A 20,471-nucleotide genomic window follows, 5' to 3' on the forward strand; every position below is an offset into this window, starting at 1 on the left:
TATGATAAGTAGTTGTATCAGCATTCGTTATAAGACATCATTTTAACAAAGCTTATTTATCTTTTATTTTTGTTATTTACAATGATATTTCTCCTTCTATTTTTCCTTATAAATCTTTAAATTTTCGATAAGTAAACACCGAATGGAGATTTTAGGAATAACATTTAGTTCGTCCGACGCCTTTTGTCTTCAAAAGAATCAAACATTACACCCTATTTCAAACAATTCAAAAGCAAAAACCAAAAAAAATTAATTGAGAGATAAAAATTTTAGAAAAGCTGTGCTTATTACAACTTAGCCACTATGCGTATGGGCGTAGACAAAAATAAGTGGATAACAGTTATGGCTTATCTGAGAATTGGTATGGTTTACGATGTTTTTTGAAGAAAAAGGCGTTATAAACAGCTTGCATATACAACATTTGGATTCTTATTAGTATTTTTTTTTTAATATTGCCTTGAACCATTGAGTACAACTTCGAGAGCTGAAGGTTATATTCCAAAGAATCATTTTAATAGTCTGTATTTCTCAATGTCTGTTTAATAAAATAGAATGGTATAATATTATTATGGATAAAAATTTGGGATCTTAAACACCAGATCTACAAATGTATCAGTTGTATGGTTCATGTTAATATACTGTATCTCTAATTATATCGAGCTGATGTCATTGTTTTGTCATTTTGTTATAATAAATAGGTCTTTATTATGTTCGAACATTTTGCAAAAAGAACAATGAAGTAGAAATGTTTTTTGACAAAATTGAACGTTTTATTTTATAAATCAACAGAACGAAAGAAAAACAACTGTCATCCTCCAGACTTTGTTCATATATATTCATTAGAAATTATGGACAAAACTTAGTTGTTTATCTAGGCCTAAAATTTTACATGTCAAACAAATCATATGGGATTAAAAAAACTGTTAAAATTTTATTTGACCAAAAAGCAAGTGTATTATACAACTACACAAAATGTAATTGACGATTGTTAGTGTGAATGTATTCGATTAGTCCTCTTGGTCATGTCTTTTCACTACAAATTCTTATACATTTGTGTTTTTGATATGTAGTCTAACATGAATGATACCAGCAGACATACAGCATTATAGTCAAGGGCACCAGGTGTATACTAAAGTATAGCAAACAGACGTTCGAATCAGGCAAGTGCAATACTTCCATTCGTTTTTAATGCGTTTTGTTATTTGATTTTGCCATGTGATTATGAACTTTCCGAATTGATTTTCCTCTGAGTTCAGTACTTTTGTGATTTTACTTTTTACTAATTTTGTTCTTCAACTCATTTGTTATCGAAACTACACAGTATTTAAGGTCAGTAAGGTTACTTAAAGATCACAGGAAGTGATTTTCCATATATTATTATTTCTTGTTATCATGTGTCCATAAGTATAAATAACAGATAAAAATCGGATTCAATCTTAAATGTTCCGTTTTATTCATAAGAAAAAAGACGATTTTATACCCATTTGAATAGCCCGCGTATTTTTTACTCTTGGATGATCTCCCTTTACCTACTACGTCATACGTGCTATCGGCGACTTTCATTTTACATTAGCAGGAGTTGAAATTATTGGAGCGTGTAATCTATATTTAGTATGGTGTATTGTGTTGCATTTAACTGCAAAACTGGGTCAGGTCAAGGAATAGGACTATTTGAGTTTCCGAAAGATGATCATAGACGTAAACAATGGACAATCAAGGTGAAACGGAAGAACTTTCAGCCATCCAACATATCCAGATTGTGCGCTAAACATTTTAGCAATGATCAGTTTGTGGTAAATCCGCTATTTGCAGCTTCAATTGGATACAAAATGAAAAAGTTACAGTTAAAATCAGACGCAGTGCCGACGATCTTTGACTTTTCTTCCCCCAAAAAGCTACAGAACACAACACTGACAGTGTCAGCAGAAGAGAAAAAGAGAAAGCATGTTCGGCAATCAGGAGCGGTCAGGAAAAGAAAAAGAATAGAGGTTTTTTTTTTAATTTTTTCATTATCTTTTTTAATTATTTATAACTCGCAAAAAATTTCGTGTACAAACATTTTTTTAATTTATAATGAAATTGTGAAAGGGCAGTGGCGGATCAAGAGGGGGGGGGGGGGGGGGTGGGGGTTGGACCCCCCTTTTTTTGGCGATCAATGCATTTGAATAGGGACATATGGTTACCGTTTGACCCTCCCCCTTTTGTCATGGGTTGGACACCCTGCATCTTTTTAAAATGGCTGGATCCACCCCTGTCAGAAGGGGGCATATATTTATGTTTTTAAGGGTGGGTTTGAGAGTTGTGGGGGGGGGGGGGCGTGTCCCTTGGATGAAGATTTTTGTTCAGGATTTTTTTTTTTGTAACCCTGGTTTTTTTTTACATAAATTGTCTGTCATCTTAGAAAAGTTGAGGTTCCTCATCCTGATTTGTTTTAATCTTTTTCTGTCCTTTCTTTTTAAAAATTTTATCTGAGCCCCTTCCCTGGATTATCAATTGGTACAATGTAGCTCCCTTTGTCTGTTTTTAGCATTGTGATCTATCTTATTTCATTGTATTATTACATGTACTATATCATGCAATATATATAGTTTAGTATCAACATTCATGGCTTGATGCTAAGTATAAATTTGAAGAAAAAAAAATCTGTCAGCTATATATCTGACTGACAAAAATGTACTAATTAGTAATTAAATTATAATCATGATAATGATGCAAGGAAATTGCATGGTAAGAATGATTAAAACAATCATTAGTTAATTTGTTCCATTAACAAATAGGGTACTTTCATATGTAATGTAAGCTAAAGTCAGTCAACTATGTTATACAATGCTATACAACATGATTAATATATATACTATTTATATTATATTGCTCTGAATTATATTTCCATCTATCAGAATCATGCAGAGACAAAGGCTAAATGAATTATGAATTGCAATGATTTTAATTCATCATATAATTAAGAGGATCAGCATCTAAGTATTGTTTTTAATATATGTACATGTAAGACTATAATCTCTGCTGAAAAAAATACAGATAATAAAGCTCATATATATATACACTGTACATGCACTTGTATTAAAACTTGAAAATTACTGTTACAGGCATTGAATAAAATATTGGAAATTGTACATGTACAAGCATCACCAGAGGCAGACTCAGACATACATGTACAAGAATCACCAGAAGCAGACTCAGACCATTCAGACATACATGGATCAAATGAACATGATGAATGTTATGAACAAGAAAGCAAAGACAAGTGCTTTGATAAAGTGACATCTGATAAAGAGGAAGCTATCTACACAGCAGTGGCTATACCCATGGAACCTCAAAGATACAATGCATATATCCAAACAGTCCAAGTGGTAAGTTATAATATCATATGATATATATATCAGCCTGATATATCAGTCTGCATCAAATACTTTTTCATCTGCTTGTTTGTTAACTAAATATCAAAAGTTGTCCCTATCAGACTATCAGACATTTTGAAAATTTTTACTAATATGATTCTATAAAATACTAGTCAAGGGAATAGGACTACTTGCTAATTGCTAATGGTGCAGACTGATTTATATGAATTAAATAAGATGTAGCATGATTGCAATGAGACAACTTTTCACCAAAGACATAATAGTTAAGAATAAGTAAACTGTAAAAAGTAAGCAGCAGTCAGTGACAATTAATAATTCCTTCAAGTTTAAAGTTCAATGCTATAAAGTCTTTAAAAAATACTCAGTATACTTTAAAAGGCCAACAGTTTGCCAGTATACAATGGAGTAATATAATTTGAATGAGAAAACTAGTGCCATAATTTACATGTATATATTTACAAAACGATAAACAAAACCACATATGAACTACACCAACAGATAAGCAAAAGGATTAGGACAGGGACATAAATATTTTTCAAACGGTTCAACCTCTGTGTTTGTATCAGGCTACACTCAGCAAAGCATTTTTATTTTCATATGGGGGAAAAAAATACATTTATATATAAAGTGCATACAAAATCAACCTATAACGCTGTATATTTAAAAAAAAAATCCCTACCCCTTCGGAATTCAATACATGTACACCTATAAATATGATAGATATTGTCCATTTTTAGCTCACCTGGCCTAAAGGGCCTGTCACGGAATAGAAGTTCCTTCATAATATAAGTTCCAAATGGAAAAACTATTCTGGAATATTATTTCCACAGGAATAAATATTACAGTAGATGTTCCTAAGCTTTTCTCATCACTTGGCGTCCATTGTCGTCGTTAACTTTTACAAAAATCTTCTCCTCTGAAACTACTGGGCCAAATTTAACCAAACTTGGCCACAATCATCATTGGGATATTTTGTTTTGAATATTGTGTCCAGTGACCCGGTCAACCATCCAAGATGGCCGCCATGGCTAAAAATAGAACATAGGGGTAAAATGCAGTTTTTGGCTTATAACTCAAAAACAAAAGCATTTAGAGCAAATATGACATGGTTTAAATTGTTATTCAGGTCAAGATCTATTTGCTCTTAATTTTTCTAATGAATTGGACAACCTGTTGTTAGGTTGCTGCCCTTGAATAGGTAATTTTAAGGAAATTTTGCTGTTTTTGGTCAATATTTTTGAATATTATTATAGATAGAGATAAACTGTAAACAGCAATAATGTTCAGCTGAGTAAGATTCACAAATAAGTCAATATGACCAAAATGGTCAATTGACCTCCTTAGGAGTTATTGCCCTTTTTAGTCAATTTTTAACAATTTTCATAAAATTGGTAAATTTTCACTTTCATTTTCCACTGAATGACTGACACTAACTGGACCAAGTTCATTATAGATACAGATAATTGTAAGCAGCAAGAATGTTTAGTTAAGTAAGATCTACAAACACATCAATATCACCAAAACACAATTTTGTCGTGAATCCATCCGTGTCCTTTGTTTAATATTCACATAGACCAAGGTGAGCAACACAGGCTCTTTAGAGCCTCTAGTTTTATTTAAAAATGTAGGTTTTTAAATTTTAATATGTATGTAAGTTCTTTTTCTAAGATATATATATTCTTTTAGGAAAAGAACCACTTTAGCTGTCAGACTGACATGAGGTGTGTGCATACTACTGATGCAGCTGTACAGACAGACACAGTGCAACCATCTAGAGCACTTAGATATAGCCAGACTCCTGAAATGACAGACGAAGATCATGACACATGCAGCAATTAGAGTGACGAAGACTGGGTTCCTTATGAAGAAGAAGGTTTTAGTGATGAGGAGATGGACATAAATGAAGAGCATGATAAAAATGAGGAGCCGCACACAAATCCACCTTTTAAGGAAAGAAAGTTCATGGTATTTGAGAGTAATCTTAAAGAACTGTTACAATCAGTGTGTCTACACTGTGTGTCAACTAAGGAAATAGATACGTTCAATGTTATAGGAACTGCTGTGACTGTTAATTTGAAATGCAAATGTCCTGAAATTACAAGATGGAACAGTCAGCCTTTTTCAGGAACTATGCCACTTGGAAACTTAATTCTGGCTGGAGCAGTACTATTTTCAGGAGGGAGCATATCCAAAATATTAACATTTTTCAGACATGCTTCAGTATGTTGTTTCTCTGAAAGAACATTTTCATCCCTACAGAATGCCTACCTGCTGCCAACAATCACAGATATATGGCAATGTAAACAGCTAGACCTTATAACTGAAATTCAAAACAACGGCTCTCCAGTTAAGATTGGTGGTGATGCAAGGTGTTGTACCCCAGGGCATACTGCAAAGTATGGGTCTTACAGCATTATGGATCTTGAACGTAGCAAAATCATAGATATGCAGTTGGTTCAGGTACATTTTTGTCTTAAAATTTACTACTAACTGTTTATTAAACATTCAGATGAATTAAATATAAAAAGGAGATGTGGTATGATTTCCAATGAGACAACTGTCCACTGGAGACCAAAATGACACAGACATTAACCAGTGATCATTGACAATGATTGAAGTTTCATCATATATCATGTATATATATATAGTCATTAAAGATACTTTTAATATGGGTCAGTGACATTTTTTGGTACAATATTGTTTAAATATTTCTTAATTGAAATTTCATGTATTTAAACAATACATGCAGTACAATTTAGTAAATGTATGATTAATGTATAACAATGTAAAGACACTCATGACATTGTAGTTGTAAATGTTAGTACGTGTATATTCACATGACTGAATTAAAATACATATATATATATATGTATTGTTCAGTACCATTAGATGCCAATTTCAAAAATCAATATCTAGTCAGGGTAGTCATTAAAGATGTTCTTAAACACATATGTCATAAATAAACCAGTAATAATACTGCTGATCTTTTTTTTTTATAGAGCAATGAGGTTCCTAACTCTTACCATATGGAGTTGGAGGGTCTTAAACGTTGCCTTGCCTATTTAGATGGAAATGACATTCAAGTTCTGAATTTTGTCACAGACAGACATCCTTCCATAAAAAAATATATGAGATTGGAACGAGAAAATGTCCATCACATGTTTGATGTCTGGCATGTTGCTAAAGGTAAAAATGTCTTTATAAATTCATTACAATTCAACATTTCTTACTAAAAAGGAATTTGGAGGTAAAAAATTATTTTGTATTCCTTGTTGTTGTTAGTTTATTTTTTGAAAAACTATATGCTGCAATGTATAAAAATAAGAAGATGTGGTATGATTGCCCATTAAACAACTCCTCAAAATTTAATAGAACATAATCACAGAAATTAACAACTTTAGCTCACTGAACAGCCTTCAATCATGAGCAAAGCTATACCATACTAGTTTATTTACACTCAGGTTATTGTTTGAATTTCAGGTGTTTTTAAGAAATTAGATGCACTGGGAAAAAGGAAGACAAAGGGCTTTGATGTCATAGGGAGATGGGCCAAGTCCATAAGCAACCACATTTACTGGTGTGCTGCAAGCAGCCAGGGTGATGGGGAAATGGTAACACAGAAGTGGTCGTCCATCCTAAACCATATTACAAACATCCATGAGGGGCATGGCCCGAAATTCCCAGCATGTCTTCACGACACACTTGATGACAGAGAATGGATAAAAAAAGGTAAAGTACAAATGACAATTGAATGTAAAAATTTAATATTCCCCTACCTACTTTTCTTCTCATGCTTGAAACTTTAACTTGATATTTGGTGTATATTTATCATTTTTTTCATGACTAATTACACATTAATTTTGATTTATGTTTTGCCCAGATGAGCTGAGTTATGGTCATTGGATCTAGAGCATAAACACAAATAATCAGTGTTCTTCCTTTTTTATGTCATGTTTAAAGTCCAAGATTGGTATATAGTGTTATCATGACGAGTTACAGATCAAGTTCAAATTTTGTACAGGTCTGTGTAATGATTTTGTACAGAGTTACGGTCCCTGGACTTTTAAAATCACTCAAATAATTAAAAATAAAAATATTGCTTATACTTGTTCTGTATATTTTATATTTGAATTTTTAGATAGTAAAGTGTATCAAGCAATTGAAAAGATTGCACAGGAAAGAACCTTAATGAAGGATATTGGGAAACTGTCTCCTGCAGAACAGACATCAAGTTTGGAGTCCTACCACAGAGTTGTGTGTTTCTTTGCACCAAAGTCTGTGCATTTCATGCATGCACAAATGGAGGCAAGGTAATAATAAAAGTCATTCTTAAAGTACTAGTAATAATCATATTTACTCCAGTTAATCTTAACTCTACATATTTAAAATTGAGTACCCCTAGTGACCTGTATCTGAGCTAGGTGAACAGATATTTGTACAGAAAAGATCTTATTTTTTTTCAAAGGCCAAGAAATAAATACAATACAGTTATCTTTGTTCCTATGTCACTTATTACCCGTAATTAAATTAAATTCCCAATAATAAATAGGTTGGCTATAAAAAAAACATTTATAATGAAAAGGTCTGCAAATCTTGCCTTTTCTTTGGTAATAATATCTAATTTTAAACATGAAGTCATAGTATATTCCCTATGTTAAACATAAATAACATACCTATTTATACTCATCTTATGCCTCTAATTGGCATTAATTATGACAAAAAGATTTTGATGTACAAAATGTGACTTTCTTGTTTATTTTTATCATAAATTACAAAGTCATGAAAAGTCAGAAATCAAAATTCTGGCTTTCTTCTTTACAAACTGGTAGAACACGGAATCTAACCCTTCATAGTATTTGTCAATGTCCAATGAAAATTATTGCTATATAGTCAAATTGCAATAAAATGTACATGTATAGGACACATGGTAATCATATAATTTTTTTCTCCAGAATCTACTTGGCAGCAATGCATTTTAATGAAAATTCTTCAAGACCTCAAGCAGTGACATCAACTGGGACAGCACAATTTAGAGTTTCCTATCCAAAGGCTCGTAAAGGTGAAGGTGTGGCAAAGGAAGTTAAGGTTAATGCAACGTATGGTAAATATATTTTTAACTTTTTAAAATACATTTTGACATCTATTACAGGCATGATTTTTATACAACTGTCAAAAATTATTTTTTGTTTGTATACATGTATTGGGTTCCACTTTATTATTGTCTGGCATCAGGGTTGTCCAAAGACACTTTTTTTTTTCTGGATAATCACTTTAGTTTTAAAAATGAATGGATCTCTATGACATTTAAACACAAGGTTTGAAACCACAAAAGGAAGGTTGTGATTGATTTTGGGGGACTATGGTCCTAGCAGTTTTGGAATTAGGTTCCAAAAAAAATACTTTTCTTATACTTATAAGTTGCTTATTTCTTTACCAATTTCAAGGGGATTTTATTCCGGATTTCTTGAGTTCTTTCATTTTGGGAATTTGGGCCTGTTTTAAATTGGTCAAAAAGAGGTCCAAAATTTAACTTTCTTTGATTTCATCAAAAAATGAATTGTTGGGGTTCTTTGTTATGCCAAATTTAACTGATTTTTTGGAGGGGGAGGGGGTGCAGTTTTCAAATTGGTCTACATAAAGGTTCAAAGGGTCAAAAATTATATTTAGTGTGATTTCAACAAAGATAAATTATATGGGGTTCTCTAGTTTGCTGAATTAAACCATGTATTTAGATATATGATTTTTGGTCCCTTTTAAAAGTTTCAGGTCAAAATGGTCCCAAATTAAACATTTATTATTTCATCAATTTTGTGGTTTTTTGATATGCTGACTTGTAATGTGTAATGTACATGTATATTTAGACTTGTAATTTTGGGTCCCATTTTCAAATTAGTGTACAATAAGGTTCAAAGTGTCCAAGATGAAGCTTATTGTGATTTCAACAAAATTGAAATATGGGGTTCTTTGGTTTTCTGAATCTAACCTATAGTAACCATGTATTTTGATTTTTGGGCCCCTTTATCAAATTAGTCCCCTTTGAGGTCAAAACGGTCAAAAATCAAACTGTTTTGAATTTAATCTGAAATTAAATTATTGGGTTTCTTTGATATGCCGAATCCAACTGAATATTTAGAATTGTAATTATGGGTCTTGTTTTCAAATTAGTCTGCAAAAGGTTGAGAGAGTTCAAAATTTAACAAATATTGGATTGATAGGGTTCTTTGGTTATCGGGCCATGTTATATCAAATTGGTCAACATTGAGGTCAAATAGGTGCAAAAAAATATTTTTTGGAATTCTTGGACATTTTTTATATTCTGAATCTAACACTGTATTTAGAGTTTGGATATTGGACCATAATGGGTAAATTTAAAGTTAAATAATGAATTTGACCATATTCATTCTTGTCAGAAACCTGTGCTGTGTCAAAAATGTAATCTCAATCTAAATTTAGAGCTGTATCAGGCTTAAATGTTGTGTCCATACCCACCCCAACTGTTCAAAAGTTTCACCTTTGTGGTCATATCAAGCTGCATCCTGCAGAGCATTTTATTTTCATTAGTTTGTTATTGACTTTGAATTCAATTGTTATTTGCAATTGATGTTGTGTAATATGTTAATTATTTTGTACAAAGTACATAAATTAAGTAATTAGTTTTCTCTTCTGAATTGTATTTTCTTTGACATCATGGGGCATAGCCGACTAGCTGTTATGGGCCTTGCTCCTTGTTTAAGTCTTTATTGATCTGAGGTTGCTTATCTCTGCGTCATGTTGGTCTCTTGAGGAGAGTAGTCTCATTTAGCAATCATACCACATCCTCCTTTTGATATATATGTAAAAATAATTTCATCACTAACTTTTTTCTATGTATTTCTACTTGTTGAAATATAAAAAAAGTCTTGTTTTCTTTCAAGTGCAAATTTGTTGATACCTGTTCCTGAAGAATAATTTGTAGACTTTGTAGATAAACATTTTATTATTTTTTCAGGTTATGTTCAAGAACTATTCCAGGATCTGCTGTTCAGAAGGGAGCGTCTAAAGAGCTACAGTGAAGCAATTGCAGAAAGACGACGTGACGATAAAGTCCGACCTCCTCCTTTATCACACAGTAAACCTCATCCCCCCAAGGCAGACATTGTTGATAACCACAAATCAAGATTTAATTTGGAATAAACACTAATTCATTTATTTATCATGTATATAAAATTAAAAATGGAAATGGGGAATGTGTCAGAGAGACAACAATGTATATTTCAACTTATTAATATTGAACTGACAAACTTCTAAACTTACTGAGCACAGGATAAAAATACTTTGAAAAATTCATTAAACTATTTCAAAATATAAATTTGTAAAATTTTTCTGAAAATTTAAAAAACAAACAAGTCTTTAGTCTTAGATGCATGATTTTTTTATTAGTTGTTTGTGGCTTTGAACTAGCCATCAGATAACTGTGAGTTCTCTCAGATCTGTTCATTTTGTCTTTTTGTGTAGGGATGTATAAGTACCGGGCCACGTCAACTGGTATTTTTGGCCTATCTGATGGTTCGTTCTTATGCTGTACTGTTATACCACTGTCCCAGGTTAGGGGAGGGTTGGGATCCTGCTATCATGTTCAACCCCACCACATTATTTATGTATGTGCCTGTCCCAAGTCAGAAGCCTGTAAATCAGTGGTTCTCGTTTGTTTATGTATTACATATTTGTTTTTCGTTCATTTTTTTACATAAATAAGGCCATTAGTTTTCTCGTTTGAATTGTTTTACATTGTCTTATCAGGGCCTTTTATATCTGACTATGCGGTATGGGCTTTGCTCATTGTTGAAGGCTGTATGGTTACCTATTGTTGTTAAATCTTTGTGTCATTTTGGTCTTTTGTCTATAGTTGTCTCATTGGCAATAATACCACATCTTATTTTTTATAAGTTAAATTTGAATTAAATGACAACAGAATAATATAATAATTTTAACAAATTCCTACACAAAGTGTTTATATTTTTATTTTGGATATTTGAATGCACAGTATTCCTGGGATGGAAAAGCACCTCTAATGGCGGTAACAACACATGATGGCAAAATCCTTCTGTTTTTCTTTCCCAGTTTGTGCCAAACCCATCTTACAAACCTTCTGTAAGCCAAGTATCTATAAGTCCTAAAATGAAACAAGTTTTAATGAGAATTATTGGAATTTCCCCCAACTCACTAAATTTTTTAATGTCCTAATTAGGGGTATCTTGTACTTTTGGTCTGTGCATCTGTCTTGCTTTTGGTAAATTTTCTTGGTCAAGGTAGTTTTTAAGAAATCAATCAACTTGAACCCAAGTGCACATGTTCTTTATAATTATGATATGATCTTTATAACTTTACTTTCAAATTAGAGTTTAACATTTTGACCACAATTTTTTGTCACTAAACATAGAAATAGTAGTGCAATAGGGGCATTCATATGTACATGTACATGTACAATATATGAACACATTATTGTTCATTATGTAAATTGTATACTTAATCATTGTGGGGGTTTCTAAACCATGTTTAATAAAGTACTTTGTATATTTTATTACTTGTGAAATTGTTTTTACAATGTTGTATATATGAAAAAATCAGATTTAGTATAACTGCCAATGAGACATTTCCCTAGCAAAAGCCGCAAGCATTCACAACTTGTACAAGTCAGAAATTATACATGTAGGTTCTGGTACAGCTGAGCCTTTAATGTAGATCATTGACTCGCATGCATTGTGATAACAAAGGGACCAGTTATATACCCACATTTAAAATACTTCAAACAGGAAAAATCAACAGCTCGATTTATCTTTTTATATGATGTACCAAAATCAGAAATAAAATGAAATACAACAACAAGCAAAAAACCCATAAATTTCAATATCTTGACTTGGGATAGGTACATTTGTACCTACAGGAAGATTACTGTATAAAGGGCCAGAATTGATATTATTTACATGGTCTAAATATTGCTATTAAACGTTAATATAAATATATTGTCTCATTCTTTTAATTGAGCGAATCTAGAGAACCAACAGCCCCTTGCAGACTTGCCTTTGAAAATATAATCCATGTATTTGGTCTTGTTGATTTTTGTTAATAAATCATCTTAAGAAAAATTCAAAGAATCATGAATTTGATTATGTAAATGCCAAAACTTATTCATCATTTTGTGACTTTAGTTGTATTTGAAAATATCTTACTCATGAATCATGGCATTGTCCTCTAACGGTCCATTATCCTGAACATATTCATAATATGTTGTCTCTAAAACGTACTGGTTCAGACAGTTTACTTGAAATCCTTCATGCTCTGTAATACATTTCAAGTCAGCTTCCTCTACTTTACTGTCCACAACATTAGTATTCCGGCAACATTTGCACTCTCTCCTTGTTGGCATTGCTGAACATCTGCTACAGGAACACCTATAAGAACCAAATACAACAATTATGTTAATGGCTGTTCTGGAAAAAGGTAAACAAAGGCAAAATAAGGGTACAAGAACCTGATTAAGTATTTGTCAGGGACTCAGGGTAAAAAAAGAGCCTGTTGTCAAAGTGGTCTCAATGACTTATTAGCTACAGGGAGAAAAATATATTACCAACAAGAAGAAAACATTAACCAAAAGGAAGTATGTTAACAATACAAAAAGAAATTTATTGATAAAAAAAATCCTTATAAATTCTAATGGGTCCATATATAGAAAAGAAATAAAAAATGAAAAAAATAAGGGGCTGGGTCCCCTCTTTTCTATGAAAAAAAAATGGTTGCTTATTTAGGGAATCACTGTTCAAAACATGACCGAAGCAGGTCCAACCTTATGAAAATTTCTGGATCCGCCACTGATGACGACACTAGCTCCTTTTTTTAATCCATTCACTTGTGTTTTCACTATGATCATGACCACCGTTTATAATAGTGGAGCTGATATAGGTACTAACCATGCAAGCAGGGATGATTGATTTTGAACTGACACAGTAATGAAAATCTTTGTTTTGTTTTTATGAACATATGAACATTCAGTGTACATACACCATGTACACAACATCTGAAATTCTTGCTCCAAAATAATTTTCTCATCGATTTTTTCCTATTTATAAGACAACTTTTATATTCTAATAAGAACAATTACCTTGTAAAATAAATGGGCAAATAGTTGTGAATGTCAACACCAACTTTCAATTTTGATACAATTGTCGAGACATTTATTTGTTTTACCTGAAAGAAAGCTATTACAGGGCTATACTCATTACACATGCAGAGTGGCCTTCTATCAGAAAAAGAGTTGTAATGAATATAGAGTTATATCTGATGAGACGAGTGCCAACTTCTTTGACAAGTACATGTATTTGCACATGTTTTTAGTAAACATTCTTGTTTTGGGAAAATTATGAGCAATCTCGCCTGCTTATAATTAAATACTGTGTGTGTGAGCAAGATTATATATTTTTGTATGTCATGTGCATGCTTTTACAATGGAAATTGTAAAGTTATGATGAATTCTTAATAGTATGAACACCCATGGCCATGGGACAAGATACATGAATGTTATTTTAAAAGGCCGTACGGTGACCTATAATTGTTAATGTTTGTGTGATTTTGGTCTTTTGTGGATAGTTGTCTCATTGGCAATCATACCACATCTTCTTTTTTATATTATTTCCGCCTACATGTACATCACTTTACATTTCTATATATATACTAATACAAGCTGGTCTGTAAGCCTTATTTGCGTTCTTGTAAAAAAAAAAAAAAAGAAAGTAAGTAAGAAAAAAAATTTATTTTGATTTAGTATATAGACATACTATAGCATAAGTTAAAATGACTTTTAGCCGCATTTGTTTACGAAGAGAAAACAACAACAATACCCCCCCCCCCCTTTTTTTTTACCCCGACTCCGTTTTAACATTGCAGTATGCATTTTTTTAAATTATTTTCAGAACTGAATAAAAATAAGGGCTGATTTACCATAAGCTAATGTCATCTACTTCTGTTTCTAATCCCGGCAATGGCATATCGTCGTCCGATGCATCCAACTTGCTATCACTGTCAGTGTCACTGTCAGGGTCACTTTCCGACTCGGAAATAACTCTTCCCGGGAGAACTGTTGGTTCATACTGATACGGATGCACAGACGAACCTTTTATTCCTAATTCTGGTAACTCGTCAACATCACTTGCTCCGGAACTAGACATACTTAACAATTTTTTATATCAGTTGTATAATACGCATGGTGATCAGCTGTAAACAAAGCTATGGCACGTATGACGTAGACAAAAGATTCAATTCAAGGGAAGTAAGTCATGAACACACCCGATACTGACAGAACTTTCGGAGGGGGTTTTATGGATATAAATACGGATTTTGACAATAATTCTGATTTTTTTCGAATAAAACAAATAAGAAGTTTATATCTAATAAATAAAAACAAAATTTAAAAATCGTTTCCTGTGATCTTTAAGATGCAGCATACGATCACCAATCAGTGTAAGTACCTGGCGACCTCCAAACTGATTTTAGTAGAACTGATAGATATTTAAAATTTCTCACCGTAGTTCATTCAAATTACTTATATGAGTTTTAAATTTAGTTGTTATGTTATTCTTTTCTATATAGTCATAGTCATAAAAAGGAATGAAATATAAAGTCGTTAAACCTAATCACAGAAAATAGATTTTAATTTATTATTCATGTTCAATCACGACTCTGTTCTATTGTTACTGCTGTCCTGGTAACAACATTCCGCACCTAGAATTCGAACACTTTTACCTTATTCTCAAAGCAAATAATTTAACAATAAAAATCAAAGAAATAATATCTCATATCAATTGTACAAAGTAACTTTACTCCTTTGGGTCAAAATATAATAATTATACAATAGTAATTTGCTGTTTTATTTACTACTTGTAAAGGTTATGTTTGAAAGGCAACGACTTGTGACTTTTAAAATATTCGCAATCATAATAAAATCTTTCGCATAACATGTTTTATTAATATTGTTTGCTTTAAATTTGCAGGGACAAGTGTTTATGATATCTTTTGGGAGTTGCTGAATCAAATATGAAAACCCTTTTATTAAACATTATTGTTAACAAAACTAACAAAAAAGAAGAAAAAATGTTAACATTTGACACAAAATAAACATTAAGTAGTGCAAACAGACTTATACTCTAAGCAAGTGATTGATTTATTATATGTCTAGTCATACACAAGTGTCTGCTCATTATTTCCCAAAGTTCTCGACGTCTTTGAAAAGGATGACAAGGGTGCTAAAATAAATATGCAAAAGTAACAAGACTACATGTTATTATACATCACATAATAAAAGGAAACTTGATACAAGTTAACTAAAGATTTGAAAAAAAAAAAAATTGCATTCAATAATTCGTTATGAACATGATCAGGTGCATGTTTGATTTTTTTCCTTTATATATTAAATAATCTAATTATGTTTTTTTACTAAAAGAGTTAAATTTGAATAATAATCTAATTTGCTCCCACTGATCAGGAAACTATGCACAATGTGTTAAATCACTATTGCTTACATCTATCAAATCTATATAAAAAAGCCCCATTGACATTTTTATACGTTTTGTATACTGTTTTGTATTTGCTATGTTTGATTTTTAATTGCTGGTATCAACTAAAATGTGACAATCAACTATAAAGCACAAAATAAGATTATAGAAAAATTGCATTTTGTATTTGAAATATGTAATAAAAGAATGTGTAAATAACTATGAAAGACATTGTTGCTGGGGAATGTCAGAATGTATTGGAAAGAAGGTTGTTTACCATATTATATAAGGGAATCATGATATAATATATTATGTGTTTTATTTAATTATTGACTATGAATGACTTGTTTTGTAAAGCTTGTGTAACACACACGGCAGTTTATCGTGTCACATAGCCAGCTTGAATAACTGGAAATTATAGGCATGCAAGTTGACATTTTTCTTTTGTTACAAATAGGTCAACCAATTGAAAGGTTCAATTAAATTTTAAAGTCACCTAACCACAACAAACAGTAGAAGAAAATTAGACCAATTTCAACAGATATATTCATAAAAAGACAGAATATTAAAATGTATCAGATGGGGACTACTGTCAACATGAAAGTATCTCTATATAGTTAGGTGATACACCAACCAAATGGAGAGCCAAATTATAAAAGAAAATTGTATCGTATTACAGTAACAGCTAGCTATGGGGAGAAATAATCCAAAACGTTCTGTTTTCAACGTTATCAGTTAGTTCGAATCAACTTTATTAAAAAAAAAATATAAATCATTATTACTGTGCAAGTTATTTAAATAAACTCATCATAGATACCAGGATAATTGTAACAATGACACAACAACAATGTTACATGACTGCCAATGAGATGTACTGCGCAAAAAAAATAATAATATAAAACATTACAACAAAAGCCTTTTCTATATTCAGGTTCAAAGGGTTTACAAAATACACAAAGAAAAAGACACTACACATTATATTTTATTCATTTGACACGTGTTATGACTTCAGAGGTGGTACTCGATTGAGACCTTTGATGTCACGAATTCTGGCAGTTAAAGGTTGTGTAAAGTTCTGGTAGGCAGTGGTGTTCTCGCCTATGGACTGTCATAATGTACAGCGCCGACGGAGGAGACCCATTACTGCTTTATCCGTGAACCTTTACAATGTGTATTTTTTTATGGGTTAGCAATGGCCCTAAAGAATTTACTTTGGAACGGATAAAGAAAAAGACACTACACATTATATTTTATTCATTTGACACGTGTTATGACTTCAGAGGTGGTACTCGATTCAGATCTTTGATGTCACGAATTCTGGCAGTTTAAAGTTGTGTAAAGTTCTGGTAGGCAGTGGTGTTCTCGCCTATGGACTGTCATAATGTACAGCGCCGACGGAGGAGACCCATTACTGCTTTAGCCGTGAACCTTTACAAAGTGTATTTTTTTATGGGTTAGCAATGGCCCTAAAGAATTTACTTTGGAACGGATAAAGAAAAAGACACTACACATTATATTTTATTCATTTGACACGTGTTATGACTTCAGAGGTGGTACTCGATTCAGACCTTTGATGTCACGAATTCTGGCAGTTAAAAGTTGTGTAAAGGCAGATTTAAAAATCTGAATAGCAACACTTAATACCATGATTTTCACAAAACGTTTTTTTCCAGTCAGAAAATGACTATCGATAACACATTGTAAGTTGTAATATGTTTCTATAAATTGTTTATTTTATATGTTGTTAAACAATTCCTACTCACGATGTATTTCACAAACTGAAAACCAATACGATATCATTGAAAACTGTCTGGACATTTTCATCATCAATATAATATTATCTAATACAATTTCCGTATTTTAGTCCGGATGATACCACTTTATCATGTTTGTAGTAGTTTATCATATGTTTAGTAGTAAATACAGTAGTTTTGCATATGTGATAAATAGCCTGCTGTTTAATCCATATCGCGCAATTTTGATGCGCACCCTTTATCGCATACCCTTTAACACACCCCTACCCTTTATCACACCCCTACTTTTTTTTTTTTTTTTTTTTTTTACATAAAGTCAGTTTGGGTTTTTTTTTGGCTTAAGAAAAATTTTCCTCAAAATAGGTAAATTTTTTGCATGACGTCATTGTTTGGTATGTGACGTCACGAACGTCGAGTTTTCATATTGTATGTGACGTCACGAACGTCAAGTTTTCATATTTTTTTGGCACACTAAATGCAACTATGAAAAATACAAAACACACAAATTAATACAATAATAAACAAAATATTTTTAAAACAACAGCACGCAAATTATAAGGTAATTCAGGTGCTTCGGATAAGTAATTGAGCAGTTCTTTTAAGGCCTTTGAAAGAAGACAAAAGTAGAACTGAAGGTAACCCAGTGCTATGGATCAGAAAACAGTTCATATAATATAATACTCTTCTGTTGAAATATATGATAAAGGGTATAATACATGGCAAAATCCGTATCACATGCCGTATCACCCTCGACCAATATCATCCCTCGGGCCTAAAGGCCCTTGGAGCTGATATTGATGTCTCGGGATGATACGACATATGATACGGATTTTGCCATGTATTATTCTCTATATATTATAGATGTGTCGGAAAGAGGTCATATCATTACAGTTTACCAAGTGATCGTTAGAAAGCTCTGATTCCTTTCACGGATTTGGCTATACTTTTGGGACCTTTTGGATAATAGCTCTTCATCTTTTATATATGCTTTGGATTTCAAATATTTTGGCCACGAGCATCACTGAAGAGACATGTATTGTCGAAATGCGCATCTGGTGCAAGAAAATTAGTACCGTTAATTTTATTACTACCACTGGGTCGATGCCTCTGCTGGTGGACTATTAGTCCCCGAGGGTATCACCACCCCAGTAGCCAGTACTTCGGTACTGGCATGAAAATACGGAATGTTTGTGTTATTAAAATTTACTGTTACAAAATGATAGAAATTATTATAAATTAAGGAATGTATCTCCCTCATGCAAAGCTCTGATTCCTTTCACGGATTTGGCTATACTTTTGGGACCTTTTGGATAATAGCTCTTCATCTTTTATATATGCTTTGGATTTCAAATATTTTGGCCACGAGCATCACTGAAGAGACATGTATTGTCGAAATGCGCATCTGGTGCAAGAAAATTAGTACCGTTAATTTTATTACTACCACTGGGTCGATGCCTCTGCTGGTGGACTATTAGTCCCCGAGGGTATCACCACCCCAGTAGCCAGTACTTCGGTACTGGCATGAAAATACGGAATGTTTGTGTTATTAAAATTTACTGTTACAAAATGATAGAAATTATTATAAATTAAGGAATGTATCTCCCTCATGCAAAGCTCTGATTCCTTTCACGGATTTGGCTATACTTTTGGGACCTTTTGGATAATAGCTCTTCATCTTTTATATATGCTTTGGATTTCAAATATTTTGGCCACGAGCATCACTGAAGAGACATGTATTGTCGAAATGCGCATCTGGTGCAAGAAAATTAGTACCGTTAATTTTATTAGAAGTTGATTTTATACCAAAGATCAACATATTTGGTAATCCGTTGTGTGATCATCAACATAATTGTTTTCTTTCAAATATAAAACAACTGTTTTACACTGTATAGCTATACAGAACAACAGTTAATATGTTTGCTTAAATTATTGTAAATGTGTGTCAATAAAAGAAAAAGTCTTTAGTTTATTTTGATGAGCTAGAATCAAAAATAATTACAGATACGAACATGGAACCATCTTTTAATGATGTGGTATGATTGCAGTATTGGCTTTAAATAATTCATTTAAGGCTTCTTGTAAACAGTCTCTCAAACATAACCAAATGTAAAAGCATTAACCTGATGTAAATTAACGTTTTTGTGGTCTATATATGGTTTAGTTGTTGATGTATGTGAGAGTCACTCGTAAAAAGACAATCTATATGATTAATTGCTATGATAAAATTCAATGTTAGCATGAACAATAGATCACTTTTTATCGGTCATGAATATTATATTTGTCAATTCAACACCATTTTGATTAAACAAATTGAACGACGGTGTAATGATTCAGTATGCTATCTACTTTATCAATAGTAAAATAGCAATACGTAGGATATAGATTAAAATTATCAGGGGTAATTGATATGCTGCTTTCATGTATATCTTTTTCTCATGTCTGTTTATATGCGTTTCATAGACATGCTCTTCTGTATTATTTTAAAAAAAAGAATCATTTTATATAAATTTTAAATAAATATTTAGACAAACATGTTATGATTTACTGCAGACGAAGCATCACCAACCAGCATTAAGGTTTGCCATTATAACAACAAAACTGGTTGAACCATTTCATGTTTTCTATGAGTAAAGTCATACATGATGTTTATGCTAATCATCTTAAAGTTATTTCGACCTTCTTTGATAATCTGCTTGGTACATGATTAAAATGTTAGATAATGTACAACTAATCTGTAATTGAAATAGTATTAGTCAAATATCACTTGTTTATTATACCAAGTTTTCACGGCATGATCATCAAATCATTTTCTTTGA

At 32.1% G+C, this 20,471-nt stretch overlaps 2 protein-coding genes and 1 pseudogene across 2 annotated transcripts; 2 read left to right on the top strand and 1 right to left on the bottom strand.

The window, feature by feature from the left end:
* LOC139497104 (uncharacterized) overlaps positions 1-10,725 on the top strand; it is a 39,574-nt pseudogene extending 28,849 nt beyond the window's left edge.
* LOC139497105 (uncharacterized) lies at positions 1,342-5,253 on the top strand. The gene is made up of 3 exons (XM_071285183.1): positions 1,342-1,988; positions 3,105-3,368; positions 5,064-5,253. Exons 1-3 carry the CDS (start codon positions 1,614-1,616, stop codon positions 5,214-5,216), a joined length of 792 nt encoding a protein of 263 aa, XP_071141284.1. The 5' UTR covers positions 1,342-1,613; the 3' UTR covers positions 5,217-5,253.
* Positions 10,726-11,375: 650 nt separating the features above from the next.
* LOC139497415 (P2X purinoceptor 7-like) lies at positions 11,376-14,770 on the bottom strand. The gene is made up of 3 exons (XM_071285632.1): positions 14,352-14,770; positions 12,587-12,808; positions 11,376-11,529 (listed from the first exon to the last, which is right to left on the bottom strand). The coding sequence occupies exons 1-3, from the start codon at positions 14,576-14,578 to the stop codon at positions 11,376-11,378; spliced, it is 603 nt and encodes a 200-aa protein (XP_071141733.1). The 5' UTR covers positions 14,579-14,770.
* Between the last annotated feature and the right edge of the window lie 5,701 nt (positions 14,771-20,471).

Source organism: Mytilus edulis, chromosome 12 (assembly GCF_963676685.1).
Source record: "Mytilus edulis chromosome 12, xbMytEdul2.2, whole genome shotgun sequence".
In the NCBI taxonomy this organism is placed as follows: domain Eukaryota; kingdom Metazoa; phylum Mollusca; class Bivalvia; order Mytilida; family Mytilidae; genus Mytilus; species Mytilus edulis.

Bases quoted from the DNA above. Each gene is read 5' to 3' on its own strand.
- LOC139497105 (XM_071285183.1), top strand. From the start codon at position 1,614: ATGGTGTATTGTGTTGCATTTAACTGCAAAACTGGGTCAGGTCAAGGA. The intron at 1,989-3,104 runs GTTTTTTTTTTA...TTACTGTTACAG, and splicing joins GGAAAAGAAAAAGAATAGAG to GCATTGAATAAAATATTGGA. The intron at 3,369-5,063 runs GTAAGTTATAAT...ATATTCTTTTAG, and splicing joins ATATCCAAACAGTCCAAGTG to GAAAAGAACCACTTTAGCTG.
- LOC139497415 (XM_071285632.1), bottom strand. From the start codon at position 14,578: ATGTCTAGTTCCGGAGCAAGTGATGTTGACGAGTTACCAGAATTAGGA. The intron at 12,809-14,351 runs GTAAATCAGCCC...TGGTTCTTATAG, and splicing joins GTAGATGACATTAGCTTATG to GTGTTCCTGTAGCAGATGTT. The intron at 11,530-12,586 runs GTAAGATATTTT...GTTTCATTTTAG, and splicing joins GACAATGCCATGATTCATGA to GACTTATAGATACTTGGCTT.